General features: G+C 39.2%; 3 protein-coding genes and 1 long non-coding RNA gene across 9 annotated transcripts in view; 2 read left to right on the forward strand and 2 right to left on the reverse strand.

Annotated features, from left to right (window-relative positions):
* Positions 1-25,603, forward strand: part of LOC111622348 (FGFR1 oncogene partner 2 homolog) — a 72,976-nt gene that overhangs the window by 21,239 nt on the left and 26,134 nt on the right. The gene's annotated exons all lie outside the window — the stretch shown is intronic.
* LOC111622373 lies at positions 6,359-9,280 on the reverse strand. The gene is made up of 2 exons (XR_002756260.1): positions 9,113-9,280; positions 6,359-9,000 (listed from the first exon to the last, which is right to left on the reverse strand). It is a non-coding gene; the product is annotated as an uncharacterized LOC111622373 (long non-coding RNA).
* Positions 11,542-25,603, reverse strand: part of LOC111622298 (liprin-alpha-1-like) — a 39,698-nt gene continuing 25,636 nt past the window's right edge. For all 6 annotated transcript variants that reach the window (XM_023364669.1, XM_023364675.1, XM_023364660.1 and 3 more), the window contains 6 exons: positions 21,922-22,122; positions 21,416-21,591; positions 17,556-17,653; positions 15,019-15,194; positions 14,287-14,355; positions 11,542-14,174 (listed from right to left, as the gene is read on the reverse strand). In XM_023364669.1, coding sequence (XP_023220437.1) covers positions 14,109-14,174; positions 14,287-14,355; positions 15,019-15,194; positions 17,556-17,653; positions 21,416-21,591; positions 21,922-22,122 — 786 coding nt within the window. In that variant the 3' untranslated portion in view covers positions 11,542-14,108. The remainder of the gene's footprint in view (positions 14,175-14,286; positions 14,356-15,018; positions 15,195-17,555; positions 17,654-21,415; positions 21,592-21,921; positions 22,123-25,603) is intronic.
* LOC111622337 lies at positions 17,635-19,717 on the forward strand. Its single transcript, XM_023364700.1, has one exon. It carries the CDS (start codon positions 18,615-18,617, stop codon positions 19,410-19,412), a length of 798 nt encoding a protein of 265 aa, XP_023220468.1. The 5' UTR covers positions 17,635-18,614; the 3' UTR covers positions 19,413-19,717.

The raw sequence follows: 25,603 nt of genomic DNA on the forward strand, positions 1-25,603 counted from the left end.
TCACTGAAAATAATACTTTTTTCAAATTTTGTACAAAAAAACTGTTACATATTTATCAGGACAGGCACTCATTTCATGACTTAAACAGAATATTGTTTAGTTTGAAGCATTGAAATATACAAATCAGCTTACATATCTAATTGTAATTCAAATTCTTTACGTTGTTCAACGTTCTAAAATGGGTAGAACAAAGAATTTATCTGATTATGAAAAAGAGCAGATTTGATGCCTATAAATCACAAGGCAAGTCAATAAGAGAAATTGAAGCATATATAAATCGTCCAAAATCAACTGTTGGTGATTATTTATCAAAAAGACGTGGCTAGGATGTACCAAAATTCAAGACAGGTTCAAAATCCAAGCTTATACCTCGAGATTGAAGACAAATCATTAAGGTTTGCTCCACAAAACGAACATCAGTAAGAAAAATAAAACAAGAATTAGACTTACCTTGTAGCAGCACAACAGTGTGGACAGTTTTAAATAAATCTCCAACGTTAAAATTCAGAAAAAAAGCTATAATGCCACCACTTTCATTAAAGCACAAAAGTGACAGACTTGATTGGGCACAAAAACACATGACATGGTCCGAAGAATGGATTGAAGTTTTGTTCAGTGATGAAAAAAAATTCAACTTAGATGGTCCAGACGGTTGGAAGTATTATTGGCACGATTTAAGAACCGAAAAACAAATATTTTCAAAACGCCAAATGGGTGGGGGATCAATAATGGTGTGGGGTGCGTTTGGATTCAACGGAACCACAGATTTAGCATTTATAACTCAAAGAATGAATTCAAAGAAGTATCAAGGCATGCTTGAAGATCATTTATTGGAAGCTGGACCAAATATTTGTGGACCAAATTGGATCTTTCAACAAGACAATGCCCCTGTGCATGCCTCTAAATCAACAAAAATGTGGTTTAAACGTAAAAATATTAATCTGATGACATGGCCTGCTAGAAGCCCTGACCTGAATCCGATGGAAAATCTTTGGGGGATGATGGTTCGTACAGTTTATGCCAATGGAAAGCAGTTTTCCCACAATTCATGATTCGAAGGCAGCAATTTCAGATGCTTGAATTCCTTCAGAATCTAATTGAAACAATGCCTAATCGAGTATTTAATGTAATTAAGTTAAATGCTGGTTACACTGGCCATTAAATTGTAAGAAAACTTTGCAATTTGAAACCTGTCCGGATAAATATGTAACAGTTTTTTGTACAAAATTTTAAAAAAATATTATTTTCAGTGACAAAATGTTAATGTTTGATTAAAATTCTTATTTTGCAGTGTAAACAAGTAAATCCATGTTATTTTTAATAAAACATTTGTCACTTAATACAGCAAATTTGGGGTTCATTTTAATTTTTTCGTGTCCGTATGAATTTGAAACACACCTTAGAGCAGGGGTGGCCAAAACGTGGCGCATTGGACGATTACAAGTGGCGCTTCAGTTAGTTCTGAGCAAAATTGCCAGATTTGGCTTTTTTGCGATTAAGAATATTATATAGAAAAATAAATTTTTTTTAGTCTGTCTTGGCAAGTTCATTTGTTGCACAATTCGTAACAGTCTATTTTGCAGATAAAATGAGTGTTCTCCACATAGTAAATTACAGTGTATGCACGTATTTTGAGTCTTGCGATCTTTATTTTCGATCAGTTTACAAGCGTGTAAATGGCCGAAAACATTTGTTGTGAGTAAAGTTATTCCAAGCTGATCTCGTTCTCAGTGCCAATAATTGTGGTGCAGAGTAATCTTCACCAAACGAGACTCTGGCAGCTATAGCACCATCATGAAGCAATCACCCTCTGGTACAGGAGATCATTATTGACTATTGTAAATTGGTACTTCAATAAACTGTCATAAATTAATTAATTCAACTGCGTGATTAAGTTATTCCCTTTTCTCCCCTAAGCGAAGCAGATTTACTCTTATCTCTATTTATCAACTCCTAACATTGAACATAAGACTGTATAAAAATTGTTCGAGTTACATGGCGCATCTGAACTCGTCTGTCAAAAAATTGGCGTATGGTATGCAAAAGGTTGGCCACCCCTGCCTTAGAGCCTTCACAAATCCTAAGGATAAATGTTTTGTGACAATTTATTAAGATTTCACATACTTTTTCACTCGAAACATAATTATAACAATCAAGACTCCTATAACTAACGGGACATTCCAATTTTTCAACGCGAGTGTTGAGTGTTGAAGTCAACAATTTGACGTCATCAACGACGTTCCAACTCGAGTACGAAGTGCTTAGTTCCCATAATTCCATTCTCAGTAAGATGGATTCCATTCAAATGTCCTACCAATTTCCCACAACTCATTGGAAAGTAGCACTCAACAGATATGCTTCCTTTTCGTTCAGATTCGTTCCTTTTTTCAACGGTGAGGTAGCGCTGACAACAGCGCTACCTCAACGTTGAAAAAAGGAACGAATTTTTACGATTGTTGAGATCAGCGCTGAGTCAGCGTTGAAAATTGGAATGTGCCGTAAGTATTTCTTGGTAATTATAGGCTTTACTTTAAATAAGGTATTCAAATATATAAATTTGTGTAAAAAACGATTGAAAATACTCTATAATTTAAAATATAAAAACCCTTATAATTAATTCCGAGTGAGCCAGTGTAGTTTCTTAAAACGTAACAGTTGCAACAGTCGTCAGACAGAATTGCAACAAGTTACAAGTTTTATCATGTTGTAACTTGTTGCAGTTCTCTGCATACGGCGAAAGTTTTTTGAAGATACACTGACAATTCTCGAGAACGACATACACACAATAAGAGAGAATTTAAAATTAAAAACAGTAAGTATTGTTTTTTTTATTACGCTATTATAAACGTGATATAACTGTTCTAAATTTGGAAAAAATGAAATTGACAATGTCTGGATAAAAGGAGGGGGGACTAATAGCGACTCCACTCGGTCTTTTCTAGAAACGAGTGGAAAAATGTTCTAGAACATTAGGTGTGATCCATTTTAAAAATTGAAAAAAAGGAGTACAAAATTTAAGAATGGTTATAATCGGAATAAATCTACAATTACTGGAGATAATTAATGTAGTGACGTAAGAAGTCTCTTACGCAGAATTTTTTCCACTTGGAAAATGGTTTTCGAAGTCGCGCGTGTCGAGGTTTTAACATAACGCGCTAATATGCAAATTAGTTTTGATTTGAGGATTGGTGCGAACGGATGGCGAAGAACAGTTGGATATTTGGAATTTGCGTGCGTCTCGTTTCGTTCTGAAAGCTTTTGGAGTGAAAGTTCCGAAATGGAGGTACGACGAAACAAGCGTAAGTGCGACGTTGGTGTAAGGACGAACAGGGGGAAAATTGAATTCGTATGGAGGTTTTAAATGGAAAACAAGTTTGGTGAAAACCATTGGATAAAAAGTGTCCGGCAAAATTCAACGAGAATGTAAGTCGAGCTTATTACGTTTTAGTTCTTAATTAATTAATACAGTGAACAGAATCGCCAGGTACCGAATATTTTTCCGTTTTAAATAGGTTCTTTTTTAACATTGAATCCGTGTAGGCAGGTTTCCTTTCTATTCGGTTTTACTGTACTTGTATACTATTTTTACTTTTCAATTACACCCCCGTAATGCAGATAAGTCGGATTAGCGGATTGGATTACCACTCCGGACAATCTTTTATCGAATATTCGAAATTAATTCTGACAATATTAACGCCTTCGCGTAGCCAAATTATTCCATAATTAATTATCCTTAACTAGCCCGATAACGAATCCGGCGGTTGTTTGGTATTTAAATTATTAATTATCGGGTTGGACGTATGCATTAGAATATTGTAATTGGTTTCGGAACACCCGAAATTCGTTGGAAAACGCGCATCGGGAAAGGGTAGCGCCGGATTTCGTCTGGGCGGCGAAATTTCAAAGAAAATTTTTTCCGGCACTTGAATAAATTTAGACATTAAAGTTATCCAATCAATAACGAAACGTGGCGTAATGGTGCCTTTCCTACGCGAGGAATCGTAGTGCGAGGTTTTCCTATTTTAAAAAATCCAGCAACGAGTTGTGTAACTTTTCCGGTTGTTACGAGATTGTTTAAAAATAACTTTTCTATCATTAACCAGTTGAAAGGACCGATGCCTGCCTGCATCGGGGAATACTAAATATTTATCATTGCTACGCATGCTGACTAAATAATTAATTACAAATGGACGTTCGGCAAAACACTGTTGAAAGTGAACTGCTCATAACTATCATTGCCGTGTACTAAAACTAACATACCTACATCCAATTCTCATGATAACGTACTACATGTTTCCGTTTTGATTGCAAAGAAATACCGTAATATCCCGTCTCCGGTTCAAAACATAGTTATGCTTTTTTGTTTCATTATCATCATTGTCACGCACTGTGACCCACATTACTAGATCCAATTCTTTTTAAATAACACAGCAAGCAGCATGCCTGCCGAATGCCATTAGAGTCGAGCACGGACTCTGGTAATTTGTAGGTTTGCCGCTATGTTTTGCTGGCGCTCGTTACGCCGACAGAGACTGGCCATTTTTTCAGTTTTATATAGTGGATAGATAACAATAATATATTATTATTATAAATTATTATAATTTAAATAATAGCAAGGGGCGCCCGTAATGGACGTTTTTGGCATACCGTGACAGACTGCCCAGTTTTTCAGTTTTGTATGGTAGATTGTTATAAGTTTTTGGGGCGCCATCTGTTATCTATATATATAAAAATGTGTCTGTGTGTCCTTCATGCATTACTACACCATTTATCTGATTGCCATGAAACTTTGGGAAGTTGTTTAATATACTTCCGCGAAGGTTTCTGGCATAGTACATTTATCCTATGATAGGTGGCGCGGGTGTATACGAGCATTTCAGCGCGGAGTTGAAACTTGAAATTTGGTACACAGGGTACGTCGTGAAAACGCGCACTAAGAACGGATTTTCCAAAATTCCCTTGAGGGAGGGAGAGAAAGGATTAAGGCTTAACCCGAAGAACGGCTTCTACTGTACTATTTTAGGTACTATTTTGTTTTCAACTACGTTCAGTTTTCATTGAGTACTAAGTGTTTTAAATTGATAGCATTTCAGACATTGTTATAAACATTTTTATATATTTCGATTTTTTTAAACCAAATGTTCGAACCGTTTTAAATTCGAATTTGTTATTGCATATTGGTTCGATTATAGAACGATTGTAAACGTTCCAGAAAATAGATCAAATTGAAAATAGTTCGTTTGATTCTCAGCGGTAGGGGTTATATAACAATTACTATAGTTGTTGAAATACTGAATATAAATAAGGTTTGCTTGCAAAACCCCCGCGGGCGAAGTTTCTGGTAACAGCTAGCTTGAATACAATTTCCTATTATTAGTATGAAATGGCAAAAGGCTTAACTTTGAGGGTAGTGATGAGTTTATATTTAAAAAAAAATTGGGAAACTAACAATAAGTAAATCTTCATTAAGACCAGAGACACGACTGATCACCCCTACACCTTTCACCAACAAAATAACATCGATGCCCCTTAAACATAAGCTACCGCGCCGAATTTCATTTTTTAGTCTTTACCCCAACCCCAACCCCAACCCCAGATATTCAACGGAAAACACCTCGACGCACGTACACACGTGACCGATGGACATTTATGGATTACGTCACCTTTCGTCGTTATTTCCGGGACATAACCCAGCCGTGGTGAAAGGAGAGAATTTCTTAGGCTCTTTACCCTCGCTGCTTCGCGGCTCGGGCCTCTTTTTTTTCTTTACCGAACCGCATAACCGACTGCAGTCCAGACGCCGTACAATTTTACGCGGGCGTATCGTCTCGTTCGTCGTCACTCGGCCGAAGTTCTAAGCCCTGGCGCTTTAGTTACGTAACTTCCGTTGCCGCGGCGGGAACGGAATGGCCGAATTTTGGTACGCGAGAAACTATTGGATGTGGAGGAATCTCGCAAGTTGCCGGTATAATTATTAAGGGTTGGCTCCGCACGCGCTCGTTAGTGTTTTACCAAATGCAATTTCGAATTTCTTTTCGGACACATTTCTTTAGAAGCCAACAGTCGGAACTTCGTCCGAATTTCGCATCGTCCTCGCTGTTTAAATACTACGTTTACACTACGAAAATCCAACCAATAGGAGACCGCTCCCGAAATATTAAAATTCGATGGATCTTTCGAGCCACAAAGAAAACGGCGGTACTTCCGGTTCCGTTCGACACCGCCGTTCTGTTAAATAAAAAGTGGACCGGAGCTTGGCCATTCGACTTCACGGTTTGAATTTCTAGTGTAAACGTAGTACGGAGTCATCCGGAAAGTCGCACGTGCGTGTTAAAAGACACTGACAAAGAGACTCGTACACAGTCCAAGAGGCAATTATTCATTGTTTCTATCGTACACTGCCATAATAACACCAATGGCAATAGCGAGGCTATCTGTACAGAGACGATGGAACATAATAAATCCTTTTTTTTTATATTCTCGACTCCAAGTAACACGTCATCGAATTCGACCCGGGTGGCCGACGCGGCTCCGGAAACCTGATATGCTTATCGACCGGGGGTGGCGCCACCCGCGCATTAAAAACAAACGGGAGAAAAAAAAAACAAAGAAACCGATCGATCCACCGACGTCGGAGAGTCGGAAGATCGCCCACGTCACACAATACGACTCGGGTGCCGCCCGGTCACGTGCTTTTTTATATACTACAGCCCGACGTCGGCCGAGAACAAAGGCCCGGCTGCGGTTATCTAAGCTCTGGTCGAGAAGAGGTTCGACCCGTTTCCATTATTGCTTCCTTCCTCGTCCCGGTCTTTTTTTTTGTTTTGTTTTCGCACCTACTCGCGCGCGCACGTTCACACGCGCGCTCACCAGGCCCGGTCGTGTGAATTTTTCATTTTTTTTTTATATATAAAATGCGGATGTATCGGTACAATATTAACAACAGTACATAGTTTAGTTGCATAAAAGGGCTAAACAAAAACAATTTTTCATCTACAAAGTTTTGCAGCGACAAAATTTCTGTTTTCTTCTCAACGTCGTCGTCATCTCTCGGTTAAATTGTGCATAAAAAAATGTTACAAAGTGACGAGAACAACTGCTATAAACAATTCTTCCGTTCACATAATGGAAGTAAACTGCCGAAACGGTGTAACGGATTTCCTTTTTTTTTTAAAAAAAACAATAGGAAAAGAAATAGACTCCGAATATCCACGTGACATAGACGAGTAATTTGACTGGTTCTACGAATACGTCCGAATAAACACACGAAGATCCGGATGAAGATCTCGTTACCTGCGAGACGATTTTACCCGAATTTTCTGTAACTGTAGTTACGGGAACGAAGGGGGTTCGAACCTTCGATAATACTGTACAATGGAAACACGACGGGGGGAAACACGGAGTTAGAAGCCCGCGAAACTTACGTAAACGCTAACCTCGAAACCGAGTGTGGCCACCGGAGAGAGGAGGAGGCGGACAGACGACGTCGGGCGCGGGCCGGAAGTGACGCAAGCGGGAACGGAAACGCGTCCATCTTCCATTCGTAACGTGCGCGTTTCGCTTCGTTCCTCCGATAGAAATCTAGAAACGGGACAAAGAAGTTTCTCGTAGACAAAATTTGCATGCCGAACCATAAACCACGACATTGTTATTGTACCAAGTGTTTTTTTTCCTTTGTTTTTTTACTCGAAAGTGGTAAAAACGTTTTTTTTCTCTTTTCGTAATAAATACAAAACTCTACGAGTATATAATAAATGCGTATAAAACTCATTCGTACTAACGGCTTTGTTCTTCGTATACTTAGAAAGTGACGTAAGGGATAGTTTCGTTTTTTCTTTTTGATTATCAAAAAATGGCGCCGCTAGAGGCGCTCCAACGTAAATTTCGTCCCTCGTTTTTCGGTCACTCGAACCCAACGCGTCGTCGTCGCCGGCGCTCGATCCGTGTAAATGAATAAATAAACTAAACAATAATAACCCCGGATGTCCAAAAAACTCTAAAAAAATAAAAATATGCAAAGATGATTTTAATAATAATAATATGTATATATATATATATATATTAAGGAGCTGCCTAGAAATCTGTACACAACTCAAAGGAGTACGCAGAGAACTAAATCAAAAGAACAAAACAAAAAAAAATAATAAAGGGTGGTACACAGAAAATTAATGAATTAACGACGATACAACGTTCACGACACACATCGACACGGAAGCGACTAGTATCGATTAATGACTCGATTTCTCGTGCCTTGGCAATGGGTAAATTACACTAGAAACAAAAAGAGGGCAGGGGAATAGGTGCCGACGTCCGAAAGGATCTTACATTAAAAAAAATTTACAATAGATGCACGCAGAACGGACGACAAACAGACGGGCACGATTATAAAATCTAACTTGTTTTTTTTAAATAGAACTGCCATCCGAGTTTTTTTAGCGCTTGAATCGGCGACCGAACATCAAAAACTCGTCTCTTGAAAGAAAAAAGTTTAAAAAGAAAAGAGGAAAATTCTTCCCGTACGGTTTTTCCGGTCGTTTCCGGTAAATTAAATTGTATTGTTATCGTTTTCTTTTTTTTGGTTACAATATGTACACGGGGCGGCGCGCAGCGGCGGCGTCGACGCGGCGCGCCGGAGGGTACCGCTCCGACTTCCGCCCGCCGCCGGAAACGACCTTCGACCTCCGGCCGGGCGGAACCGGAAGGAGAGCGACGCGGAATTTCCGGAAGGGGCAGACGGGCGACGCTCTCTCTCTCTCTCTCTCTCTCTCTCTCCCTCCTCCGCACCTCCCTTCTCGTCGCAGACGGCAGCCAATTCGGTTATCTATTTTTTTGTTATTACTCGTTTTTTTTATCGTTTTTGATTCTAAGGAACTGCTCGACTCCGATCCGCTCCGCTCCGGGGATGGGTGGCTGCGCTCTTCCTCCGCCCGTTCTTCAGACCAGTCTGTCGCCTTGGACGCTGTGGTGGGTCGAAGCGGTGTGCGTAGAATGCTTGCCGGCCTGCACAAATAAAACAGAGACGTCAGCACGGGCCAGGAGCCATTTCGCGCGGGTCGACGCCATCGAAACGCGATAGAGCGAAATACAAAAGTAGTTAACAGCGATTCGATACCTCGTCGGGCCTCCTGTCTGTACCTTTGAGAAGTAAACCGTTAAATTCCCGTTCCAGTATCTGTCTTGCCTACAAAAATAAGAATACTTCTATTAGAAACTCTAAATAAATAAATACAGTAGAGCGTCGTTTATCCGAAAGAATTTCAGTCGGCAAATTTAAATATTCTCTACTGATGTGCAATCTTTGGCTACTCCAATATTTTTTTTTNGGACCAAATTGGATCTTTCAACAAGACAATGACCCTGTGCATGCCTTTAAATCAACAAAAATGTGGTTTAAACGTAAAAATATTAATCTGATGACATGGCCTGCTAGAAGCCCTGACCTGTATCCGATGGAAAATCTTTGGGGGATGATGGTTCGTACAGTTTATGCCAATGGAAAGCAGTTTTCCCACAATTCATGATTCGAAGGCAGCAATTTCAGATGCTTGAATTCCTTCAGAATCTAATTGAAACAATGCTTAATCGAGTATTTAATGTAATTAAGTTAAATGGTGGTTACATTGGCCATTAAATTGTAAGAAAACTTTGCAATTTGAAACCTGTCCAGATAAATATGTAACAGTTTTTTGTACAAAATTTTAAAAAAATATTATTTTCAGTGACAAAATGTTAATGTTTGATTAAAATTCTTATTTTGCAGTGTAAACAAGTAAATCCATGTTATTTTTAATAAAACATTTGTCACTTAATACAGCAAATTTGGGGTTCATTTTAATTTTTTCGTGTCCGTATGAATTTGAAACACACCTTAGAGCAGGGGTGGCCAAAACGTGGCGCATTGGACGATTACAAGTGGCGCTTCAGTTAGTTCTGAGCAAAATTGCCAGATTTGGCTTTTTTGCGATTAAGAATACTATATAGAAAAACAAATTGTTTTTAGTCTGTCTTGGCAAGTTCATTTGTTGCACAATTCGTAACAGTCTATTTTGCAGATAAAATGACTGTTCTCCACATAGTAAATTACAGTGTATGCACGTATTTTGAGTCTTGCGATCTTTATTTTCGATCAGTTTACAAGCGTGTAAATGGCCGAAAACATTTGTTGTGAGTAAAGTTATTCCAAGCTGATCTCGTTCTCAGTGCCAATAATTGTGGTGCAGAGTAATCTTCACCAAACGAGACTCTGGCAGCTATAGCACCATCATCAAGCAATCACCCTCTCNGATAGCATTTCAGACATTGTTATAAACATTTTTATATATTTCGACTTTTTTAAACCAAATGTTCGAACCATTTTAAATTCGAATTTGTTATTGGTTCGATTATAGAACGATTGTAAACGTTCCAGAAAATTGATTAAATTGAAAACGATTTGTTTGATTCTCAGCGGTAGGGGTTATATAACAATTACTATAGTTGTTGAAATACTGAATATAAATGTGGTTTGCTTGCAAAACCCCCGCGGGCGAAGTTTCTGGTAACAGCTAGCTTGAATACAATTTCCTGTTATTAGTATGAAATGGCAAAAGGCTTAACTTTGAGGGTAGTGATGAGTTTATATTTAAAAAAAAATTGGGAAACTAACAATAAGTAAATCTTCATTAAGACCAGAGACACGACTGATCACCCCTACACCTTTCACCAACAAAATAACATCGATGCCCCTTAAACATAAGCTACCGCGCCGAATTTCATTTTTTAGTCTTTACCCCAACCCGAGATATTCAACGGGAAATACCTCGACGCATGTACACACGTGACCGATGGACATTTATGGATTACGTCACCTTTCGTCGTCATTTCCGGGACACAACCCAGCCGTGGTGGAAGGAGTAAATTTCTTAGGCTCTACCCTCGCTGCTTCGCGGCTCGGGTCCCTTTTTTTTCTTGACCGACCCGCATAACCGACTGCAGTCCAGACGCCGTACAATTTTACGCGGGTGTATCGTCTCGTTCGTCGTCACTCGGCCGAAGTTCTAAGCCCTGGCGCTTTAGTTACGTAACTTCCGTTGCCGCGGCGGGAACGGAATGGCCGAATTTTGGTACGCGAGAAATTATTGGATGTGGAGGAATCTCGCAAGTCGCCGGTGTAATTATTAAGGGTTGGCTCCGCACGCGCTCGTTAGTGTTTTACCAAATGCAGTTTCGAATTTTCTTTTCGGATACATTTTTTTAGAAGCCAACAGTCGGAACTTCATCCGAATTTCGCATCGTCCTCGCTGTTTAAATACTACGTTTACACTACGAAAATCCAACCAATAGGAGACCGCTCCCGAAATATTAAAATTCGATGGATCTTTCGAGCCACAAAGAAAACGGCGGTACTTCCGGTTCCGTTCGACACCGCCGTTCTGTTAAATAAAAAGTGGACCGGAGCTTGGCCATTCGACTTCACGGTTTGAATTTCTAGTGTAAACGTAGTACGGAGTCATCCGGAAAGTCGCACGTGCGTGTTAAAAGACACTGACAAAGAGACTCGTACACAGTCCAAGAGGCAATTATTCATTGTTTCTATCGTACACTGCCATAATAACACCAATGGCAATAGCGAGGCTATCTGTACAGAGACGATGGAACATAATAAATCCTTTTTTTTTATATTCTCGACTCCAAGTAACACGTCATCGAATTCGACCCGGGTGGCCGACGCGGCTCCGGAAACCTGATATGCTTATCGACCGGGGGTGGCGCCACCCGCGCATTAAAAACAAACGGGAGAAAAAAAAAACAAAGAAACCGATCGATCCACCGACGTCGGAGAGTCGGAAGATCGCCCACGTCACACAATACGACTCGGGTGCCGCCCGGTCACGTGCTTTTTTATATACTACAGCCCGACGTCGGCCGAGAACAAAGGCCCGGCTGCGGTTATCTAAGCTCTGGTCGAGAAGAGGTTCGACCCGTTTCCATTATTGCTTCCTTCCTCGTCCCGGTCTTTTTTTTTTGTTTTGTTTTCGCACCTACTCGCGCGCGCACGTTCACACGCGCGCTCACCAGGCCCGGTCGTGTGAATTTTTCATTTTTTTTTTTTATATATAAAATGCGGATGTATCGGTACAATATTAACAACAGTACATAGTTTAGTTGCATAAAAGGGCTAAACAAAAACAATTTTTCATCTACAAAGTTTTGCAGCGACAAAATTTCTGTTTTCTTCTCAACGTCGTCGTCATCTCTCGGTTAAATTGTGCATAAAAAAATGTTACAAAGTGACGAGAACAACTGCTATAAACAATTCTTCCGTTCACATAATGGAAGTAAACTGCCGAAACGGTGTAACGGATTTCCTTTTTTTTTTAAAAAAAACAATAGGAAAAGAAATAGACTCCGAATATCCACGTGACATAGACGAGTAATTTGACTGGTTCTACGAATACGTCCGAATAAACACACGAAGATCCGGATGAAGATCTCGTTACCTGCGAGACGATTTTACCCGAATTTTCTGTAACTGTAGTTACGGGAACGAAGGGGGTTCGAACCTTCGATAATACTGTACAATGGAAACACGACGGGGGGAAACACGGAGTTAGAAGCCCGCGAAACTTACGTAAACGCTAACCTCGAAACCGAGTGTGGCCACCGGAGAGAGGAGGAGGCGGACAGACGACGTCGGGCGCGGGCCGGAAGTGACGCAAGCGGGAACGGAAACGCGTCCATCTTCCATTCGTAACGTGCGCGTTTCGCTTCGTTCCTCCGATAGAAATCTAGAAACGGGACAAAGAAGTTTCTCGTAGACAAAATTTGCATGCCGAACCATAAACCACGACATTGTTATTGTACCAAGTGTTTTTTTTCCTTTGTTTTTTTACTCGAAAGTGGTAAAAACGTTTTTTTTCTCTTTTCGTAATAAATACAAAACTCTACGAGTATATAATAAATGCGTATAAAACTCATTCGTACTAACGGCTTTGTTCTTCGTATACTTAGAAAGTGACGTAAGGGATAGTTTCGTTTTTTCTTTTTGATTATCAAAAAATGGCGCCGCTAGAGGCGCTCCAACGTAAATTTCGTCCCTCGTTTTTCGGTCACTCGAACCCAACGCGTCGTCGTCGCCGGCGCTCGATCCGTGTAAATGAATAAATAAACTAAACAATAATAACCCCGGATGTCCAAAAAACTCTAAAAAAATAAAAATATGCAAAGATGATTTTAATAATAATAATATGTATATATATATATATATATTAAGGAGCTGCCTAGAAATCTGTACACAACTCAAAGGAGTACGCAGAGAACTAAATCAAAAGAACAAAACAAAAAAAAATAATAAAGGGTGGTACACAGAAAATTAATGAATTAACGACGATACAACGTTCACGACACACATCGACACGGAAGCGACTAGTATCGATTAATGACTCGATTTCTCGTGCCTTGGCAATGGGTAAATTACACTAGAAACAAAAAGAGGGCAGGGGAATAGGTGCCGACGTCCGAAAGGATCTTACATTAAAAAAAATTTACAATAGATGCACGCAGAACGGACGACAAACAGACGGGCACGATTATAAAATCTAACTTGTTTTTTTTAAATAGAACTGCCATCCGAGTTTTTTTAGCGCTTGAATCGGCGACCGAACATCAAAAACTCGTCTCTTGAAAGAAAAAAGTTTAAAAAGAAAAGAGGAAAATTCTTCCCGTACGGTTTTTCCGGTCGTTTCCGGTAAATTAAATTGTATTGTTATCGTTTTCTTTTTTTTGGTTACAATATGTACACGGGGCGGCGCGCAGCGGCGGCGTCGACGCGGCGCGCCGGAGGGTACCGCTCCGACTTCCGCCCGCCGCCGGAAACGACCTTCGACCTCCGGCCGGGCGGAACCGGAAGGAGAGCGACGCGGAATTTCCGGAAGGGGCAGACGGGCGACGCTCTCTCTCTCTCTCTCCCTCCTCCGCACCTCCCTTCTCGTCGCAGACGGCAGCCAATTCGGTTATCTATTTTTTTGTTATTACTCGTTTTTTTTATCGTTTTTGATTCTAAGGAACTGCTCGACTCCGATCCGCTCCGCTCCGGGGATGGGTGGCTGCGCTCTTCCTCCGCCCGTTCTTCAGACCAGTCTGTCGCCTTGGACGCTGTGGTGGGTCGAAGCGGTGTGCGTAGAATGCTTGCCGGCCTGCACAAATAAAACAGAGACGTCAGCACGGGCCAGGAGCCATTTCGCGCGGGTCGACGCCATCGAAACGCGATAGAGCGAAATACAAAAGTAGTTAACAGCGATTCGATACCTCGTCGGGCCTCCTGTCTGTACCTTTGAGAAGTAAACCGTTAAATTCCCGTTCCAGTATCTGTCTTGCCTACAAAAATAAGAATACTTCTATTAGAAACTCTAAATAAATAAATACAGTAGAGCGTCGTTTATCCGAAAGAATTTCAGTCGGCAAATTTAAATATTCTCTACTGATGTGCAATCTTTGGCTACTCCAATATTTTTTTTTTTGTTGGTGTGTTTTTTAGCTGGCAGCACTGGCACATTTGTGTGGTGTTTTTCTGAGGACTGTGTCGTGCCGAATCAAACGTTTTTGATACTAGATCAACTTCTAACGTATAATTTTTTTGGTTTTTATATTTTTCAATATATTTATTTTGTTTGAAAAAATAAAGATATAATTTTTAACGATACAATAGCCACGATTATTATTTTAAAAAGTTTACGTTAAGCTGAAGATCGACGAAAATGAAACGCGAAGCGACACGCAACGGAGAAAATTTTCAACACGGGATAGGTTAATATATTTTTTCGTGCATAATCGGTTATCCGAACAACCCCACTTTCCCCAATTGATTCGGATAAACGACGCTCTGCTGTACAGTATATAAATTCGGGTAAACAGTAACGACAAAAATTCCGATCCGGATATATTCCCGCTATTATTATCGATTAAATTCCAAGTAATTAGGCACTAGGCGTAAGGCGCCGTCTGTTGCTAAATTTAATAATCACCAATAGGCTGAATTACCTGAGTGTTCGGAGTGGGAATCTGAAGTGCGAGAGCCATCGAATTGTGGTCGAAACTTTCGTCCAACGCCAACAGAGCACCGTGAATGCCGGATTCCAACAGACTGTTCGAATATTCTTTCAGTCCTATCGAATCGATCCATTTAATAATTCGGTCGTTCGACCAAACTAAGACGTCTGCAAACAAAAGAAAACAAAATCCTCAAATTCCTTTCTTCGGGCTTAAACCGCCAATTATTATTTAAACGTAAAGAAGGGGCGCTTGCACTCGAACATTCCCGTAACTTATTATAGGACGTCCCGGCCCCGCCGGAAGTGATAGTAGAAAATGCGAAAGACATTTATGGTAAGTTACAGGCGTTTGAAGTTTAAGTGGTGGTCACGCGGTGCAAGAAGTAAATCCGAGGATGTCTGAGATTTCCATCGAAAAATGAAGTCCGCCGCGCTGTGGACCGCCGAAACGCCATCCGCCACCAAACCCGTATTTTCTTGGGGAAGCAAAGTGTAATGCCACAGCCACGAGTTCGTGAAACACGAGAAAGGCAAAAGACACCCATTTTGTCTCTTATTTTAAAAGATATTTATTAAAAAATATCTTGGCTGGAATTTTTATTACCGAATGCAGACCGGACAGCGTCGTATTTGCTTTATACCGTGCGACGTGGCTAAGATTTTTATTTTTGCACGGTGGTTTTAAGTCTAGAGCTATCACGTACTTAATAAATGATAACATAAATACAGTTTTAGGACTTTATATCTGTAGCTAGTGGAGAAAAGGCCTGGTTTTGCATTAAAACAATATTTACTTTATGGTGTCGGTCGGGAACCAAGAAGTACTAAATTCTGGTTTATTTAAAATATTTTCAATAATGTTTTATTCTCGTCTTCGGAATCTATGCTAAAATAGAAAAAGTAATAAGGAAAAATGAAAAGTTTTCACTCTTCTGGAGGAAATTACCATTAAGATACATATATTTCATACAATTATACTTTACTTTTGATACTGTAAGAACAAAAATTAAGTTGAAAATCGAAAAAGCCAGTACGTAGCAGAAAACTTTGAAAGTTTTTACGTTTTTATTTTAAAAAATTTATAGCTATACACTTAATAATAATTATGTATTTAACACGGGAAAGTATTTGAATCCTGTCAAATTTTTCACCCTCCGGATCTTTTGCAAATCTCCAAGTTTTGAGATCCCTTGAACAAAAAAAAACATGTTTATATATATATATGGAGCTGCCTAGAAATCTGTACACAACTCAAAGGAGTACGCAGAGAACTAAATCAAAAGAACAAAACAAAAAAAAATAATAAAGGGTGGTACACAGAAAATTAATGAATTAACGACGATACAACGTTCACGACACACATCGACACGGAAGCGACTAGTATCGATTAATGACTCGATTTCTCGTGCCTTGGCAATGGGTAAATTACACTAGAAACAAAAAGAGGGCAGGGGAATAGGTGCCGACGTCCGAAAGGATCTTACATTAAAAAAAATTTACAATAGATGCACGCAGAACGGACGACAAACAGACGGGCACGATTATAAAATCTAACTTGTTTTTTTTAAATAGAACTGCCATCCGAGTTTTTTTAGCGCTTGAATCGGCGACCGAACATCAAAAACTCGTCTCTTGAAAGAAAAAAGTTTAAAAAGAAAAGAGGAAAATTCTTCCCGTACGGTTTTTNCAAAATTGTTTTGTAAAACCTAAACACCGAATGTATGTAAAAGTTAGTGTGTGTAAATTACCATTTAAGGATTTATACAACATGTAACTATTGTTTAATGGAATATTTCCAAAGAATATAAACATCGACATTGTTTCATTGTATTACGTTTTACGCTCATAAAGTTATTTTAATATTGTAAATAGAAGTACCATATGAGTGTAACAATTTAACTCAGGAGAAAAAGTGGGCGAAGTTCTTAAAGCACTGAAGAAAAACTAGAAAAATAAAACTAGCCCGAAATGCATATGTGAAAATACAATAAAGAAATTTCTTGACTTGCTGTAAAATAGTCTACCGAAGGAATTATTTCGGATTAAAGAGACAACCATTCACTGTACAATTTTAACTATGTGCTAATATGTCTTAGAGCTTCTTAAACATATGTAGTTTTTACTGGATTTTTTAAATAATTTTACTTAGGCTCAAAACATGATTTAGGCATATTTTCTCTTTGTCTAAACTGTTGTTAATTCTTTGCCACCTGGAAGGATATTTCAGTCTTTTTGGTTAAAACATCATTTATGTTTTTTTTTTTTTTAAATGAATTTAGATAGAATGCACTGTTAATACTCCTTTAGTTTCTGAGGCATTTTTTCATTGTACTAATTGATAAAATATCTGTTAAATACTTCCTTTTTAATGTAAATGAAATGACAGACTTCTAATTACAATAGAACAGAATGAAAAACAATATGAAATTTTAAGTAATGTATGAAAATTTCTGCTGTCAGCTTCCTTTATTTAAGTAACAATAGTAATGTAAAATATAGTCTTTTAATAAAAATAATTTAACATACCTTTAATTTCATTATCGCTATTCCTTCTCCTATCTTCTAATGCTTGTCTGTCATAATTTAGCCTTTTCAAACAGTTGATGCCATACTGTAGACTTGTTCTAAATGAAAAAAGTAAGATATTATAAAGAATGATACGATGCTCCAAAAATATTTTATGACCAAGAACGCACACAACTTAATTTTTCTGTATATCTATGCCGACGGTTCCTAACCTGGCATACACGCATCACCATGGTGATGCCAGAGTGTAAGAATGCATCTTAAAAATTCAGAATGCAGAGATAATTTTTTTTAAACTTATAAGGAAACACTTTGACTTCCCAGATTTTGCCAAAATTTTAGCACATTTTAGTAAATCCCATCCACCAATGTATGGTAATGTAACTTGTGCCAACAAACGATAGTTTAGGAGAAAACATTGTTTAAACTTTTTCACGTGCATTACATATTGAATTCTAGAAATAAATCATAATGAGTAGGTGTGGATGAGTGAGTGAGTGAGGCACTGGGTTAAAAACTCGATGTTGCAGATTTGTTCTGCTTTCTTCCAATTTTACAAATTGAAAAAAAAATTACAATAAATTATCATATGTGTGGCGGCCGCATAATTGTAACTAGCACTACAACTGAAAATCCAGGTGGCGCTGGCACGACAGATATATAAGCATATGCAGGCCATCCGCCATACTTCTTTTTCCCGACTTGTCGACTACTCTCCGGACGCGGGTTACTCTCATGTACCAACACGTGGACCTAACCAACCGTACCGATAGTGTAAAACGAGATTTCTATGTACATTATGTAAATAAAGCAAATGGTGAAATATATGACTACAGGTTATATATATATATTCTCAGCGAACACATAAACAGTGGTGCGACGAACGCCACATTGGTGAGCTGAACGTGATTTCTTGTTCCGAAGCTAATCCAACTACATCGGCTGCTCTTCATCGAAGTCTGGAAAACTAACAGGGCCGGAGACATTCATCAGCATTCAGGACAAGCAAGTAATAATTATTTTTTATTTTTACGTTTTTTCACATGTGCTGGAGGACAAATGTCAAACGACGACAACGGAAGCATGGCAACCTACGTGCCAGAAATCGCCCGGGTGGCGGTACGAGCCCCACCGTTCTGGAAGGCTAATCTGACCCTTTGGTTCGCCCAAATAGAAGCCCAGTTCGCAAACGCCAATATAACAGCTGACGAAACAAAATTTAACCATGTTATTGCGGCCATGGAGAGCGAAATCCTCGCCCAAGTGAGCGACATAGTCGTCCAACCTCTGACCAAAGATAAATACCTCATGCTCAAACGCCGATTAATTGACCAGTTCGCGGATTCAGAACAACAGCGGCTACGACTATTGCTTCAAGGCATTGAGCTAGGGGATCAACGCCCGTCTCAATTACTACGGAAGATGCAAGAGTTAGCCACAAACAGAATTTCAGATGACGTGCTAAAGACACTTTGGCTCCAGCGCTTGCCAACAGCCGCTCAGCAAATACTAGCGATAAGCGGCGAAGATCTAACAAAAGCTGCCGAATTGGCTGACAAAATTTGCGAAGTCACCGCACTGATGGGCCAGATTCATGCTGTGTCACCGCCGCCGACCGAGAACCATGTGGACGCGATCGCCCAGTTGAAGGAACAGATATCACAATTGTCCCACCAGATCCAGCAAATCACAGAGTCAAAACCCTACCGACATAGCGGGCATCGCAGCCTCCATTTTTCGTCTCCCCATCGAAACAGAAGCACATCAGAGGGAAGGCAAGTCTGCTGGTACCACCGGAAGTTCGGAGACAAAGCAAACAAGTGCACGTCCCCCTGCCAATTCCAGTCGGGAAACTGATCGGACCGTCACTCAAAGACACGGGCGACGGCCAATCTAGGGAACAACGGTCCTCGCCCAACACCTCTCCTAACAGCAGCGACAACGCCTCCTGGAGTACAACATCACCGTCTCCACCCACCAGGCCGTCCACATCCCGAAGACGGAGAACGACGAGGTCACTCCACGCCATCTTGGAAGATGACCACCCCTCTCAGAGCGAGCCCGTCTATAGTCCGACGGTCACACCACCTTCCTGCAGCAATGAGACCGGCCACACAGTGTGTTCCACCACCAACACAGCATCGCAACACCCAGTTACCACCGCTAAGGAACCACAGAAGAAAGTAAGGCGTTCTACCAGGCGCAATCCGAGACCGCCTCCTCCCTGCTTGGAAAACAACTCGGGCCCTGTCACCTCTACCCAGCCCGGCTCACCCCTAGCAGTGGACGCACTGCCAACACCACCAGGTAGGATCTCCCCTCATAACTCTATCTCTAACCTGCTCCTGCCTAGTAGAGAGGTCCACCGTGAAACACCACCTCCGACCATGGATCTACCTCCACCGCACCAGCACCCACAGGCGTCACCCACCGTCTCACTGCCGATGCAACCGCCCCTAACTTCCGAACAGCAGAAGACAGCTGCTAAGTTGACAACAGGAGCGACGACGCCGGACGACAGATGAGCACCGGTCGCAACCAGATCCGGTCGACGGGTCCGATTCAACCCGCGATATTTATGACGGGTTAACCGTAATGATATTTGTAACTATATAACGGTAAACTCCTCGTTGTCACTGGTGGGGGAGTGTGTGGCGGCCGCATAATTGTAACTAGTGCTACATCTGAAAATCAGGTGGCACTGGCGCGACAGATATATAAGCATGTGCAGGCCATCCGCCATACTTCTTTTTCCCGACTTGTCGACTACTCTCCGGACGCGGGTTACTCTCATGTACCAACAGGTGGACCTAACCAACCGTACCGATAGTGTAGAACGAGATTTCTATGTACATTATGTAAATAAAGCAAATGGTGAGATATATGACTACAGGTTATATATATATATATATATATATATATTTCAGGCCTTCTTGCACACATCTACAGCTTATTCTTTCTGCAATAGAAAGGAAGTGGATGAAAAAATTTATACAATGTCAAGAACTTATGAAGAATTTCAAAGCATCGCAAAGTATTCTATTATGACAGTTTANCCAGCCCGGCTCACCCCTAGCAGTGGACGCACTGCCAACACCACCAGGTAGGATCTCCCCTCATAACTCTATCTCTAACCTGCTCCTGCCTAGTACAGAGGTCCACCGTGAAACACCACCTCCGACCATGGATCTACCTCCACCGCACCAGCACCAGCACCCACAGGCGTCACCCACCATCTCACTGCCGATGCAACCGCCCCTAACTTCTGAACAGCAGAAGACAGCTGCTAAGTCGACAACAGGAGCGACGACGCCGGACGACAGATGAGCACCGGTCGCAACCAGATCTGGTCGACGGGTCCGATTCAACCCGCGATATTTATGATGGGTTAACCGTAATGATATTTGTAACTATATAACGGTAAACTTCTCGTTGTCACTGGTGGGGGAGTGTGTGGCGGCCGCATAATTGTAACTAGTGCTACATCTGAAAATCCAGGTGGCGCTGGCGCGACAGATATATAAGCATGTGCAGGCCGTCCGCCATACTTCTTTTTCCCGACTTGGGTTACTCTCATGTACCAACAGGTGGACCGAACCAACCGTACCGATAGTGTAGAACGAGATTTCTATGTACCGTACATTATGTAAATAAAGCAAATGGTGAGATATATGACTACAGGTTATATATATATATTCTCAGTGAACACAAACAGTGGTGCGACAAATGCCACAATATGTTTTAGATGTTATATCTGAAGAACAATTTAAACTTTAGCTTTATAGTTAATTGTATTTCTCACATAATAACAACTAAAATGTAAGTGGTTAAAAACTTATTGTAATTTTCCAAATACATACCTATGGAAGCTGTCAATCATTTTCAAATGAACCCGCAAATCTTTTTTGGTAAGATGATCTAGCATTCTGGCATCCACCAGACATTCCATGAAGGTGGAACGATACTGTGGAAGTCCTAGACTAGGCAGCCATTCATTTCCTATCCACTCATGATTCATCTCTCCAAATGCTAAACTCTAATAGGAATGAGATATTTTACATTATTAGATGCCAATGACAAAATGGAAAGAAAAAATTGTTTAAAAATACCAAAACAAACTTACAAATAAACCAAACTTTTGCCGTAATTAACTGGGCTAGTTTTTGCTATTATTAATAATTAGATATTAAGTAATAGTAGATGTCAATGTTAGGTGCCATCTCTTAACAAAATTAAATTATAATAATTATTAATCTTTATTTAATAATTTTGGAAAAATAATCCAATTAATTATGGGGACAGTTTGATTTATTATTAATACATCTGGTTTGGTGATGTTTATATATATATATATAGACAAACTTACTGTTCGTGTAGGTTTTGGAGCCGAAGGACTCGTGAGGGCAACCATTTCCTGAATGGCCAAACGGAGTTTGAGTCTGTGCAGCGGATTACTAATTCCTATCTCTCTCTGGATTTCCGTGTCGGACAGCGCGGACATGATGGCTCCGCTTTTGACGTTCGCTCGACAGGCAGCCACGTACCAGGCGGGCATGCCGACCCATAACTATGTTAAAAAAATAATATTAACTCTCACGTCCCCAAGAAATTATATAGTTAAGGCTCGATTCTTCAACAATTAAGATTAAATAATCTTCAAAAAGCATGAAATACTGTCATGTCAAAATATATATCCTATTATATTTTCAAAGCACAGAAATATACAGGGGTGTTATAATTAAACTGACAAGACTGCATAGAGAAGAATGTTCTTGACAGATCACAATGAAAATTGATGATTACCTTAATAAAAACACAGGGAACAAAATTTGCAATAAAAAATTTATTTCATTGAGCAACATTGGTGTGCTAAAACATGTTACAACGTACTAATATCTTGTGAAATCATCTGTAATTGCTAAAAGGAACCACGAGTATCTGCAAGAACTAAGCTTTGCTAGCCAAACTCTTATCAAAATATTGTTGGGGGCACTGCTTGCTGCAAAGAGTGTTAGTGAACTTTTTGGTATGCTGCTTTTGGATATTAAAATTATGGGAAATATTGAGTTTTGGATAATTGTGTTTGAGTTGTTGTTAATATTGAGTGGGATAGAATTAATCCTGGTCCTGTTGATCGTATTCCGCCGCATTCACAGATTCACAGATTCAATCGTCGGCGTCTACAGTAAAACGACGTCGCTCTCTGAGTGAACCTTCTTTGAAGTCGGCGAGACTGGAGGATTTTTTCTCTTCAAAGTTAAACTCAAGTAAGTCTATTCCTAAGGAGATTATTTCATATTTGGATGACCAATTTGATAAGCTTTTTTCAATGCTAAACAAGGTTGTTACAAGGATTGACTGGTTGGTTAATTTACATAATGAACATGACCAATGATTAACCCAATTGGAGGTTAAACTAGAAGAAATTTCCAAACTTAAAGATGATTTGCAACTGAAAAATAGTTTAATCTTGCATTCTATAGACAAGGTGTCGAATGAAATGAGAAAGAAAAATATTTTAATTAAAGGTTTGACTGATGATAGTTCCGATTTGAATAGGAAAGTGCAAAACCTGTTTTATAAACCAATAGGTGAATCAAAATCAATTCCAACAGTTAAGATAGTGGAATTTAACCAATCAGATACTGTATTGGTGGAATTAGTCATTTGCAGACAAGAAATTAATTTTTAGTAATGTTAGAAAGATAAAGGCTAATGATGCATTGAAGAATATACAAATTTTTGATGATTTATTTTGGTGTTCAAGACTGAGACGGAAAAAACTTCTGCCATTTTTACATGATTATAAGCTGAAAGGCAGGAGAGATCTACTGATAGATGATGTTTTGCAGGTAGGCATTGAGAGATATACTTACAACCTAGATAGAGGAGAATTATTAAAACTTGATTTTTTAGTGGAAAATCGAATGGCAAATTCTCAAAATCTTCACTCTCCGAACCAAGGAAGTATACAGTTGGAATGAAAGTTTCAACATGGAATTCCCAGAGTACCCTCGTAACTAATATGAATGATAGTGGTTTTGTTGAACATATTTCTAAAACTGATATTTTGGGACTGACCGAGACTTGGTCTACAGATCCACTGTGTTCGAGAGTTAAAAGCATTGACCATAGATTAAAAGTTTTTGAGGTAATGGCTAGTAAAAGTTTAGGAAGAGTTAGACCTTTGGGTAGATTACTTTTAGGTATAAACGAAGACCTGGGAGAAGTAAACTTGCTGCTGTCATGGCAACATATAATGGTTGTTAGAGTGAAATTTAACCACAGATAAAATGATAGACTATAAGAAATGAGTTATATTGGCATATCGTCATATTCCTATCTTTAAAACTTTAATTGCAAAACTGGAAGATTTAATTTCTGATTATATTTCATATTATGATCTTTTGCTGATGGGTGATTTTAATGCACGAATTGGCTTGACTATGTACACTATTGATCATGGGGATGTAATTTCAAACACCTGACTATCAAATGACAAAATAAAGAGGAAATTTACTTATTGAACTAGTAAAATCTTACAATTTATACATAATAAATGGTCAGTACCCTTTCGAATTACCAGCAAACTTCATCTATACATCCAAACTGGGTGCTTTTGGTAATCGATTTAGTGATTTTGAGCAAGAGTCTGGTAGAGTTTGCATAAATTTTTTGTTTCTGAAGTCTGATCATTTGATAATTTCTGAAATTCCAATAGACACTGACGAGGATAGAAAATCTAACTTGATTGACAAGAAAAAAGGACTAATCTGGAAAGAAGACAAATCCAGTTTATATTCTGAAACAGTTTTGGCTAAATACGTAAATATTGTCTTAAGTGATAGAATACAGGAGAGAGATTCTGTGATTCTAGATTTAATTAAGTCATCAACTGAACAATGTAGAATGACAACATACCTGAGAACAATGAAATCACTGTCTTCAGTTTGGTTTGACAAAGACTAGAATGGTGAATAAACTAAAAAACAGGATGCTGAAGAAATTTTGAATTTCTCATAATAATGAAGTTTTAATAAAATATTGTGATTTTAAAGCAATCTTTCGTTCATTATGCAAGACTAAAAAGAGGAATTACTGGTCAAATATTAGCAGACAGTTGCAGTCTGTGTGATCTACTATACAATTTTGGTCTATTCTTAATAGATTTAATAGGAAAAAGAAATCTGACAATCAAATTCCTCTTCACTACTGGGAACGTTTTTTAGAATATAACTTTTGCCATCCAAGTTCTGATTCAATTCTTGATTTTAACCGTGATAATTTCTCTATTTTAGATGATCCAATTTCACTCTGAGTTAAAAACTTCAATTTGCAAACTTAAAAGAAAATCGGCTCCTGGTATGGATGGTATAAAAAATGAATTCATTATATACCTAACTGATGAACAAGACATAAAATCTATTAGATATTTGTGGATTTGGAAAAGGCTTTCGATAGAATAAATTTTAATATTTTATGGGAAAGTTACATTTATTGGGAGTTTCAACTTTGTTCGTTAAGCTACTTAAAAATCTATTTTGTAACACAAGGTATCACGTGAGAGGAAATCTAGCAAATACTAAGGATGTCATTTCTGGTGGTGGTTTGCCTCAGGGAAACCTTTAAGTCCCCTGTTGTTTATATTATTTACCGCAATTGTTTTCTTCCTCTGAAACTACAGGATTTGCTCTTGGAGAATCTGTTGACTTGCATTGCTTAATGTACTGATGATGTAGTTCTTATGGCAGATTCAAAAATGGGTTTGCAATGAAAACTTTCTTTGCTAGTTAATTAAGCAAAAAGAAATTATCTCACAGTTAACTTACAAGAAACGAAGGGANAATTACTGGTCAAATATTAGCAGACAGTTGCAGTCTGTGTGATCTACTATACAATTTTGGTCTATTCTTAATAGATTTAATAGGAAAAAGAAATCCGACAATCAAATTCCTTTTCATAACTGGGAATGTTTTTTAGAATACAACTTTTGCCATCCAAGTTCTGATTCAATTCTTGATTTTGACTGTGATAATTTCTCTCTTATT

This window comes from Centruroides sculpturatus, unplaced genomic scaffold (genome assembly GCF_000671375.1).
Source record: "Centruroides sculpturatus isolate CEXI.00-Female unplaced genomic scaffold, Cexi_2.0 scaffold14, whole genome shotgun sequence".
NCBI lineage: Eukaryota > Metazoa > Arthropoda > Arachnida > Scorpiones > Buthidae > Centruroides > Centruroides sculpturatus.